The sequence below is a fragment of the Leuresthes tenuis genome, unplaced genomic scaffold (genome assembly GCF_036924035.1).
Source record: "Leuresthes tenuis unplaced genomic scaffold, fLeuTen1.0.hap1 SCAF_4, whole genome shotgun sequence".
Lineage (NCBI taxonomy): Eukaryota > Metazoa > Chordata > Actinopteri > Atheriniformes > Atherinopsidae > Leuresthes > Leuresthes tenuis.
The window spans coordinates 36,012,039-36,023,870 of NW_027325358.1; the positions used below are offsets into that span (position 1 = coordinate 36,012,039).

The 11,832-nt window shown below is 41.2% G+C and overlaps 1 protein-coding gene across 1 annotated transcript; it reads right to left on the reverse strand.

The window, feature by feature from the left end:
• Positions 1-1,780: 1,780 nt before the first annotated feature.
• atpv0e2 (ATPase H+ transporting V0 subunit e2) lies at positions 1,781-9,850 on the reverse strand. The gene is made up of 4 exons (XM_072383635.1): positions 9,640-9,850; positions 9,123-9,170; positions 6,457-6,555; positions 1,781-4,426 (listed from the first exon to the last, which is right to left on the reverse strand). Exons 1-3 carry the CDS (start codon positions 9,741-9,743, stop codon positions 6,462-6,464), a joined length of 246 nt encoding a protein of 81 aa, XP_072239736.1. The 5' UTR covers positions 9,744-9,850; the 3' UTR covers positions 1,781-4,426; positions 6,457-6,461.
• Positions 9,851-11,832: the final 1,982 nt, after the last annotated feature.

The window sequence follows — 11,832 nt, forward strand, 5'->3', positions numbered from 1 at the left end:
CTTAAAGCTTTTGTTTTACAATCAAGTCTGGTGTTTTCTGACTGGCAGCTGGAAAAGAGTCAGTTTGGGTGTGATGACATTCCAGACTCAAAGTTCTAGCTTCTGAGGCAAATAGAGCACAGCACAATAACGAAGACGGAAGACTCCAGTTAACTTCATCTGAGAATTAACTGTCAATGTTATTAGTCTATCAATAAATTTTGTCAATAAACTGTATCTAACTGCCAAATATCTGTATTTGTCTTGTAACCATATGTGTGCAGTGAAAATATGAATCACCAAGCTTGCAGCTGTTCTGTTATGATGAAGCATGACCCATATTTTGTACAGATGGTGGTATATAGGTCAGCTCATATGGCTGCTTCCATAAAGATAGTTAAATCTTAATGCACTCTCAGAGGAAAGTGGGTTGTCATGCCGCAGATGCAAATTAAGTAACAACATTTCTGAATATTCCACAGGTGGGTTGATTATGTTTATCTGTCTGTTAGTTGAAGCCCATAGGCCTGTAGGCTGACCATTTGTAAGTGTGCCTTCAAACCTATCTATTTGGTGTTGATCCATTTAAGAATTGAAATATTTTCTTTTTAATGTTCCAATCGCTAGTGAGGCTGTGTGGGTTGTTGCTATTAAGCGTGGATGCAAACTGATCAGCGTTCCATGCACAGTGTGGCGTTGAACCTTAAAATGTGCACATGCTCTTTTTGGGGTTAGTTTATTCATTTTTTTTAGTCATGTTTAAGAATATTAGTCTCATTGTACGGTACATCATGTCATGAGGCTTTTCTGCTTAAACATTATGATCTAATTCAGAATGAAATAAGCCTTATTTTTCATCTGCTTGGCCGTATCAGCACTTTAGGTACGCAAATGTAAATATCAATTTCAGCCTTTGAGTAAAAATCATTCTATTCTTGTGTAAAAGCACCTTAAAGTTTATTTTATCAGTGTCCTCCCCCTCCAGCTAAAAAACAGACAGTTTACCTCTTTGGTTCCTAAATGTGTGGAGGGAACAGGTATTCGGACTTCAGGATATTTATTGTGACGTATTTCCAGGCTGCTGATGAATGAGGTGAGTTAGATGACTGAGTCATACATGTGTGTTGGTTTGAACCATTGTGATGATCCATCAGTTGGTAGACTTTGTCCTTGATTGTCAAGGTAACTTGATCAAAGTGCTTCAGTCCTGCAGCAGGGGCTTCTCCCTCTGTGGTGTCCAGCATCAGCAGACAAACAGCGTCTTCTTTTGTTTATTGTGCATGCATGTGCACTTGTTCCATCCTTGTGAGAAAATGAAAACTGTATGAGGGTTTGGGTTATGATTACTTTGATAAAAAATGTTTTACATGGAATCTAGAACCTGGAAGAGCAGTCGCCCACCAATCGGAAGGTCGTGGTTCGACTCTGGCTTCCCCGGGCTACATGTAGAAGCGTCCTTGGGCAAGACACTGAACCCCACGTTGCCCCCTGATGTATCCATCAGGGTATGAATGTGTGTATGAGTGATTAGAAAGCACGCAGTTATGTGTATCCTAAGACGTGCTCTGTGTGAGTGGGTGAATGTGGCGTGTAGTGTTAGAAGCGCTTTGAGTGGTCAGTTCGACTAGAAAAGCGCTTTACAAGTACAGTCCATTTACCATTCAAACTTCGATGATATACTTTTTTCCCCATTGAAAACACAAGTGTGTTCTTCTCTCTGTGTGTGTGTATTTCTTCAACAGAAGAATAAACCTGTGAGGATCTCAGGATTTCTAATAATTTAAAAAGTGTAATTTGACTATATGAGACAAAAGATCTTTATTTTGTATTTCACATACAACACCACTCAAGCAGAATCATTCACTTCACACTAATATAGGGTTACATCTCAGTCAACATTTAGATGAGTAATTTATTCAATTTTGTTACCATGGTGACTCAACACAATTCATAACCATCTGCATCAATGCTGCCAGGGACATTTAGCTGATGAACAGTCGCCAGTTATCACGGGAACTGAAGAGATTTAACAGAAAAAGAAGAGAACCAGCAGATTTGAGCAAACTACTTGGGTGCAAACGCTGCCATTATGTGGGTAGTAGCTCAAGTCTCTGCTCTTCCCTCCTTTAGTTTAGTGTGCTTAACATGGTGAGAATAATGCCATTTGGTGACTGATGATTCACTGACAGTGAAAATGTAGCTTCATACTTCTGCAAGCAAACTGTTGTGTGTTCCATGATTAGCAAAGTTCAGAGTAATTCTAAGAAACCACAGGAAACTAACCCAAAATACATCCCCAGAGTGTGCACTGATGCATGTGCTGAACAAATCTTAAATTACATGACCTGTTTTTGAGTCAGTTGGTTTCTAACGCTCTGTCAGTACCACAATCTCTAACCCTGCAGCTTAATACGTTATCAAAGCTGTCCAATATCTGAGCTGTGGGGTCAAGAGGTATACAACCTCTGGCTCATCTGGAACGAAACTAAAAACTGACCGCAACCAAATCAGCTTTACAGGCAAAATTAGTCAGCAGCATTGTCCTACAAAGGTACCAGATGTGTGCCACGACCACAATTACAAAAAAGGTACTGGGGGGCAAAGATACAACGCAATTTGGTCTTTCTAAAAAGTAGCTGTATTTTGATTTAATTTCTTTTTGGCTGAAGCAAAGTGGTTTTGGAGAGGAAAATAGGGAGGATGAGTGGTGGGTTGGTGGGTGGGTCGGGGGGGTAATTGGAGATAGGGAGTGGAGAGAGGAGGTGCAATTGTGGTTGTGGCAGCTCCACAGAGGACTCAGATGTGTCAAAATGACAACAACACCTGCATCTTATCCAAGGCAAACGTAAGAGAAGTTTTAAACGACAAGCAAGGAAACCTTTTCATGGACAGCGTGGGAAGACTTACAGTTCGGGAGAAGATATACTGGATTTTTGAGAGAGAATAAGTGGTCTCACATATAAAGGTAGATGATGTGGTCCTGTTGGATTCATTAAAAAGAAACTCCTAGGGAGGCATGCAGCTGTTGAGTATGAGGCACCTGGGATCAAAATGACCACCTTCAAGTCTGAGGCCATGTTCCTTTGTTGGAAAAAGTTGAAATGCTCACTCCGGGTTGGGAATTAGTTTGTGTTCATGAGTGTGTGTGTGGGAGAGGGGGGTGGTTGGACCGGTGTAAGGTGAAGCTGTCGAACTACGTTCCAACCCTCACCCTTAGTGATGGGGTGAAGAGCTCAGAATAGAGTTGCTGCTCCTCCACATCAAAAGGAGCCAGTTAGGGTGATTGAGGGTATCTGGTCAGGATGCCTAGTGGACTCCTCTCAGGAGAGGTGTTTTGGACATGGAGGAGACCTCAGTCAGACCCAGGACTTGCAGGAGAGATCTCTTGGCTGGGTTAGGAACACCTGGTGTACTCCCAGAATTGCTTGTGAAGGTGACTAGAAAGAGAGGTATGTGGGGCTCTCTAAGCAGCAAAAAAATGGATGGATGATGGAAATATAGTAGAATTCCTGACCTGTTAGATACCAAATAAACCAGCCAGAGGAGCCAAAAAGAATCTTTCTGCCAGAGTTTAAATTAGAAATATGATAGGAATGCTGTTTAATCACCTGATTAACTAAAGATGAAAAGATGTTAACAGCAAATCTGACAGCAGCGGCCAGTAAGTTCCCTCCAAAAACTGAACAACCTGAGCACGTCTGTACACAGAAGGCTCAGAATGGGCTGGATTTTTTCAAAAGGAGTCAAGTGCAGATGGACTGAATGGGGTGATGAAATAACCATGGCAACAAGGACCTCCAAGATGTGGAGCATGAGGTGGAATTTGGGAGGGAGTTTCATGCTGAAGTGGTTTAAAGTGGAGGGAATCGCTCTTCACCTACACAGTTTTAGGAGATTCTCGTGGTTGCAGTCCAAATACTCACACTAATGAACCCTTCACATGCTTACACACGCTCACACACGGTGTTACATCACAGATAATAACAGTTATATAATAGATGGTGTGGACACCGAGGTGATTACAACAAACTCACATCAGTGTCCAGCCAAAATAAATACACTAAGAAATTCTTGTTCCTTGATGGCAGCAACACAAAACCAAAAATGTCAACTAACACAGAGTGAACTACAGCACTGCACATTTCCAAAATAGAAGATTAATATCTATACTTCTAACACAGGATGTTGGGGCTTTTCGTTTCCTCATTTTGATTTGAGTGTAAGCACAGAAAAAAAAGATGTCCTCACACAAGAACACGTGTGTCACAGTGATCTTTAAATCTCAGCATCCAGAAGCTGCACATTATTCTAAATAAAGACAGATGTTGGTTTTTGGGCAGCAAAATCCTGCAAGTTATGATGTAATCCATCATTTTTGCAGACTGGAGGTGAGAGTGTGAGGATCTCAGAGGGGGGGGGGGCATCAAGAGGCGTCCCTCACACAGTCCTGCAACAGAGACATACACCAGGACAGAGGCAGACATTAACACAATTAACGTACGTATAGGAATGATACGTTGTGATGTAGAACAACATGTTTGTGGAAACCAGTCCAAACTTATCAGAGAACAGGAGGCGACATGCCCCTGAGATTTCATAACAGGATTCTCAGTTTCTCAGCCAGCTCATATTTTTGTGACGTTCATAAAAATGAATTCTTTGATGTAGCTGCCGTCACCACAGGAAGTTTAGGGGCAGGTTATAAAATAAATGAGCAGCCAACACACTGGGAAATATACAAAAGCAACTGGTTAGAACTGTCCTTCAAATTTCAGCTTTTTCTCGATATCTTATGTAAAATATAAGTAAGTGAAATAAACATTTATTCAGTCAGAGACCCAATTAAGGCCCAGTAAGATGTGTGAATGTGTGCACGACGTCAAAGAATTGGATTCCTGACATAACTTGTGTTTCTGTATTCATCATAATTCAAAATCAGCTGTGGTTTTGATTAAAATTCATTCTTTAATGCGTTTTTTTCCTGTGAAAAAGTTAAATGGAGTTACTGTCAAACTCACTGCTTTTACACAGACGTCAACCATGTGAGCTTTTGTATAAAAGCATGTTGTTGGATCACTCTCAGGTGGCTGGTAAGATACGTAAAAGAACCGTGAACAGGATTTCTATTAGCCATTTGAGGTCAGATTAGACACATGTGACAATGACACGTTCTCAGGTTGACCATGTAAAACTAAAGCCGACTTCAGAAAGACAGCAAAGAAAAATTAACCAACTAACTACAAACCCCAATTTCAATGAAGTTGGGCCATTGTGTAAAATGTAAATAAAAGCAGAATACAATCATTTTTTAACTTATATTCAGTTGAATATACCACAGACATGATATTTAATCATCGAACTGACAAACTTTATTGTTTTTTTTGTAGAAATTCACTCGTTTTGAATTTGATGCCTGCAACACGGACAGGGGCATGTTCACCACTGTGTTACATTACCTTTGTTTTTAACAACTGAGGACACTAACTGCTGGAGCTTTCCCGTTATTGCTAAATGTACGACTTCAGCCGCTCAACGGTCAGGGGTCCCCGTTGATGTATTTTGCACTTCATAATGCGCCACACATTTTCAATGGGAGATATGTCTGGACTGCAGGCAGGCCAGTTTAGGACCTGCACTCTTCTGCTATGAAGCCACGCTGTTGTAACACATGCAGAATGTAGCTTGATATTGTCTTGCTAAAAAAAGCAGCGATATCCCTGAAAAGGACGCTGCCTGGATGGGAGCATATGTTGCTCCAGAATCTGTATGTACCTTTCAGCATTGATGGATGTGCAGGGTACCCATGCCAACACAAACCCACACCATCACAGATACTGGCTTTTGAATTTTGCGCTGATAACAATCCTTCTCCTCTTTAGCCCAGAAGACACAAAGGCCAGAATTTACAAAGACAATATGAAATGTGGACCACAGCACACTTTTCCACTTTGCGTCAGTCCATCTCAGATGGCCCAGAGTAACCGGCAGAGTTTCTGGGTGTTGTTGCTATATGGTTCCTGGGTGTTCCTTGGTCCACGTGGTCAAGTCATGTTGCAGGAATCAAATTCAAATGAGTCAATATTTGCAAAAAAAGTTTATCAGTTTGAACATTAAATGTTGTGTCTTTGTAGTGTATTCAATTGAATACAAGTTGAAAATGTTCTAATTATTCTATTCTGTTTTTATTTACGTTTTACACAATGTCCCAGCCTGGAATTGGGTTTTGCAGATTGAAACAAACTAGGCTGTGTGGTGTCATCAGAGGAAAGGCTTTTTTTCCCTCATCTAGCATGATCAGTCTTAGCCTCTGTTCTGTTCTCAGTCCAAACAGCTGAGCATTCCTACCATCAGTCATGACAGTCACATTTTTGCTATGTCATATCTTAATTGGATAAGCACATGAAAGACTATAAACTACCCCCCCCCCCCCCCCCCAAAAAAAAGAAAAAAGTGTACATCATAAAGATGTAAACTCACCCCGTTTACTCCCAGAAGTAGCGCAGATACCATATGGTTTCATTCTTCAGCTGAGGGCCAAACAGAGGGTTGGCCTGGGCCAGGATGGCTATCAACCAACTGAGCCAAAAGAGAGAGAAGGGTGGGGAGGTCAACAAGGTGATGCTACATGTAGGTGCACACAAACAGTTTATCATGCAACTTTCAGTCCCACCTCTATGTCCCCATCCTTTCCTGGGGGGACAGGATGGCTGAGTGGACCCAGCAACCAGCCACAATGGGAGCATTTTTTCAACATTGTAGATTAAAAATATTACAGTTTGCCCAGAGTAACTCACAGCTCTATGAGAGACACTAGATTAGAAGTGTAAATAGGTCGTTACAATTCAGATATAAACCTTTTCCCATTGTGTGAATAAATTTTCCAAGTTAATATCAGTTTGGAAAAAAAAAAACCCAACATCAGATCCCAGCCCAACCATTGGTTCCACCTACTCCTATCAGCTGTAGCCATCTACGTCTCCGTTGCTCTGGTTACTCCTCTCCTCAGCTCATTGCTGGTTGACTTACTTGTTACCAGTATGCCAGCATGGGAATGTGGTCACAGACACCAGCTGTAAAACCCCAGTATACTACAGAACGCAGCGTAAAGCTAGCTGAGCGTGTCTAATCATTACAATTTAAAAGTCAGCCATAACTGTCAGATTTTTGGTCCCAACACACAGGGACGAATTCCTGCCCCTCTGCTGCTAGTTCAGGCAGTCCCTCAGACTCCACACGCCAAATGTCAAACATACCCTTCCAGTCTGTGTGGTCAAATCAAAGCTGCAAAATTGTAATATCACATTGAGAAAGCACTTTCACATGGAGTGATGTGATCGGATCCTGGACGCCAAACGCCAAAGATCATAACTTTGCATCAAGCATCATAAACATGAGTTGACTTCCAGACTCTGAAGCAGAGAAAACAAGATGACGTTCAGGAAATTAAGAAGGGCTCATTGCTAGAAATAAAGAAATATGGTTTTATACACAAAAAGTAAGAATTCCATTTGTATATAGTTATCCCAGCAAGCCACTCCACTCACCTTATATGCATTCTTTATCCTTATTTTCATGCTAAACAACTTGTCTACATTTTAGACTTTTAATCCAGTGCTGCTGTTCTCTGGTTGGAGGTACCCTTTGAAGGAGTGGGGGCTCTCTCTAGTGGTGGAAAGATCATCCTACTTCACAGATTTGACATGGACCTGTAGATTCCTTCAGTAAACTTATATTCTGTGTGACTGCAGCAGTCTCAGTAAAATCCTTAATAACATCTCAGGGATTGTCATTGATCAAACTCTCTATTTTCATCCATGAACGGTTACAGACAATTTTCAAGTAATGGACACTTTTTAAAAAATCCAATAAAAGTGAGTTAGCAACTTTTGCATGGTGCTGGCTAAAAGACACAACAGCCTCAAAGTCCTTGTTAGGGTGGAAGTCCACCCTCACTGCTTTCACAGGAACTAAGAGGGTAAGTAGCAGCCAGGTGCAGCATTCAGGTGTGTGTTAACACGATGCCAAGGAGGAAAGACATCAGCAATGATCTTAGAGAAGCAGCTGCTGCTGCCCATCAGTCTGGGAAGGGTTATAAGGCCATTTCCAAACTATCTGGAGTCCATCATTCTACAGAGAGAAAGATTATTCACAAGTGGAAAACATTCAGGACAGCTGTCAATCTTCCCAGGAATGGACGTCCCAGCAAGTTCACCCCAAGGTGAAGAAGCCCAGAGCTACATCTCAGACTCTACAGGCCTCAGTTAGCATGTTAAAGGTTAAAGGTCATGACAGCACAGTTAGAAAAAGACTGAACAAGGATGGCTTGTTTGGAAGGGCTGCAGGAGAAAGCCTCTTCTCTCTAAAAAGAACATGGCAGCACAGCTTAGGTTTGCAAAGCTGCATCTGAACAAAGCTCAAGACTTCTGGAACAATGTCCTTTGGACAGACCAGAGCAAAGTGGAGATGTTTGGTCCTAATGCACAGCAGCACGTTTGGAGGAAACCAAACACAGCATATCAGCACAAACACCTCATACCAGCTGTCAAGCACGGTGGTGGAGGGCTGATGATCTGGGCTGGTTCTGCAGCCACAGGACCTGGGCACCTTGCAGTCATTGAGTCCACCATGAACTCCCCTGGATACCAAAGTATTCTAGAGTCAAATGTGAGGCCATCTGTCCCACAGCTAAAGCTGGGCTGAAACTGGCTCATCAACCGGACAAAGATCCCAAACACAGCAGCAGATCTACAGCAGAATGTGTGAAAAAGAAAAGAATCAAGGTGTTGCAATGGTACAGTCTGAGTCCAGACCTCAGCCTGACTGAAATGTTGTGGTGGGACCTTAAGAGAGCTGTGCAGAAACCAATGCTGCAAACCTCAATGAGCTGAAACAACGCTGGAAAGAAGAGTGGGCCGAGATTCCTCCACAATATGAGAGAGACTGATAACGTCCCACAGGAAACCATTACTGCAACTCACTGCTGTTAAAGGTGCTTCTATAAGCTGCTGGATCATAAGGTTCACTTAGTTTTTCACACATTGCCTCGGCATTTTGTCTCAGTTCTTGTTCAATAAATAATGACAGTGTAATATGTCGTGTGTTGCATTCACAGCAATACACAAAATGACAAAGTTTGTACTTACAACAAGTAGCAGCAGACTGCTGTGAGGATGAGACTGGTGACAATCACACTGTGAGAGAAAAAAAGCAGTCGATCAGTCACACTTCCGTGTTGTCATTTTACTGAGAATTTTTGCTTCTCCTGCATTAGCTCAATATATGAGTAAAGGATTCCACACTTAAGGTAACAATCAGTGAGCATGTGATTGTGTTTAAGAATAAGACAATAAATATGTGGGATTTCCAACAAAGTAGGTCTGTATGAGACATCTCTGGGCGGTGTTGCACATACAGTGTCTGTACACAGGCATGGATGCAGGGATGGATGCTGGGATAACATCCCTGAATGACGCGAGGCCTACATCACAGGAGCAGCTCGTGCACTACCAAAGATGCTATGCAACTGGATACAGCGAAAACATCCGTTTGAAGAATTAAAGAAGCCAAAATACTTCAATACTAATGTCAATGTAACAAATAAAGGGAAACGTAAAATTACGCAGTTAATTGCACCCAATTAGAGTCGGACATCCAACCTACCCGCGGTTAGGTCCTTTAGGCACTAAAAACGGAGCCACAACCCCCACCAGCCCCCACAACGTGGTGAAGCAGATCATCGGCAGGGCGAGAGAATGAGACACCATAGCTTCAGTTCACACACAACCACAGATATGTCACAATTTTCTGTCGGTTTATCCTCTTTAGAATTGAGCGCATCAATGGCTGCTGAGCTTCGCAATCGCTTCCACTATGGTCCCGCCCAAATAAGCTGATGTGGGATATGATTGGTCCAGAGTATTGCAATTGCGATGTCTAATTGGTGTAACTAGCTGCCCATCAGTATTACAATGGAGCGGATTGGATATATATTTGTGCCAGCAGATTGATGGCAATTTCTTTTTTAAAATTTTATTAATCTTTTTATAGATTATTCTCAACTCAAAACGAGTGTTATTTGTAGTAGGATAAAATAACATAGAAACAAAGACACTGACTGCAATTAATGTATTGCCTTGTAACCAACTTAATCTACTTATTTAGGAAAACATAAAACATTTTATTAACGATCTAGATAGATAGATAGATAGATAGATAGATAGATAGATAGATAGATAGATAGATAGATAGATAGATAGATAGATAGATAGATAGATAGATAGATAGATAGATAGATAGATAGATAGATAGTACAGTTTAGTTTGATTTAAATTTGTTGGATTTAGTTGTTATGACTGTCCATTACTTAAGGAAAACTCAGCTGCTTGGACAGAAGTTCTTGGCTTCATCTTTTCTGATGAAAAAGAAGAAGGATTCAGCCTGAAGAACACCATCTGTGTTCAAACCAGATTATGGGAATCTTAAAAGATCATTTTGGGCTCTTGAGCTTGCTCTTATTTCAGCCAATGGTTGAGGCAATAGTCATAGTTAATGGTGTCAAGTAACAACATTAAGATTCGGAAGGAAAATATCAAGTATGCTGTAGAAAAACAGAACCTTCCAGTAAGTCAGTTATCACTAACATGCAGCTTAAGTGGTCAAAAAACGTTTGAAAAAGATGACTATCAACATTTTGTCACCTGTCACTGTCACCTATTCAGAATCCAGACATAAGATTCTGAGCCAGAATCTGTGGAGGGTACAAAAAAAACCCAGCAATGGCAGGGAAGCCTGTCAACCTCAAAGAACTGGAGATCAACATATTTTACTAGTAACAGGAGGAAAAACAGGAAGAGCAGCTGAGCATTTTCAACATCTAATCGTTTTTTGTGCTGGCAAATGCTTACTGCCTCTCAACACTGAAACACACCCAACACAAAAAACACCCAGCGAAAAAGGTTTCAGTCTAGGTTCCTGAAGCTCTGTATGGTCTCATATAACCAGATACCTCCATTCATCCAGAGCAGAAAGTGTTGCTTTCCTTACTTAAACAGGTCAGCTTACAGGGGGACCATCAGATGTCTAAAACAATTACTATGAGAGAATTAAATGTTGAATTAAAACTGGCTAATGGTAGCTAACTCACAGCGGGTCACTGAACATTAGCAGAGGGGGATCAGAGGCAGCCTCAGCGGTGGCTGTCGGCACAGAAAGAGGGAAGACAACATGCTGACAGCTGATGTTCTGACTTTGAGAGTGAGCTGAAAAGATTTAGAAGGTAAAATTTGTTGAAATTCCCCAGAATTTCTGGGCTTAGGAGGTGGTGTGTGAAACGGTGTCAGTCATAATCAAGGATTTTTTATTATTAAAAACAAAATTCGAAAGATGGCTATTTTTAAGGGATTATTTGAATATCTGAAATCAAGTTATATATATTGTATATAACTTCGTAATATTGCTAAAATCAGGAACATCCTGTCTCAGGGTGATGCAGAGAAACTAGTCCATGCATTTGTTACTTCAAGATTGGACTACTGTAATTCTATATTATTGGGCTGTCCCACATATTCTCTGAAAAGCCTCCAGCTGATCCAAAATGCTGCAGCCAGAGTTCTGATGAGAACTAACAGCAGAGATCATGTTTCTCCAGTTTTAGCTTCTCTTCATTGGTTCCCTGTTAAATTCAGAATAGAATTTAAGATTCTTCTCCTCACATATAAAGCTCTTAATGACCGAGCTCCATCATATCTTAAAGATCTCACTGTAAGATATTTTCCTAACAGAGCACTTTGCTCTCAGACTGCAGGTTTACTTGTGGTTCCCAGAGTTTCTAAAAGTAGAATGGGAGGCAGAGCC

Coding starts and splice junctions, on each gene's coding strand:
- atpv0e2 (XM_072383635.1), bottom strand. CDS start 9,743: ATGGTGTCTCATTCTCTCGCCCTGCCGATGATCTGCTTCACCACGTTG. Junction 9,171..9,639: donor CCTAAAGGACCTAACCGCGG/GTAGGTTGGATG, acceptor TTTCTCTCACAG/TGTGATTGTCACCAGTCTCA. Junction 6,556..9,122: donor GCAGTCTGCTGCTACTTGTT/GTAAGTACAAAC, acceptor CTTTTGGCTCAG/TTGGTTGATAGCCATCCTGG.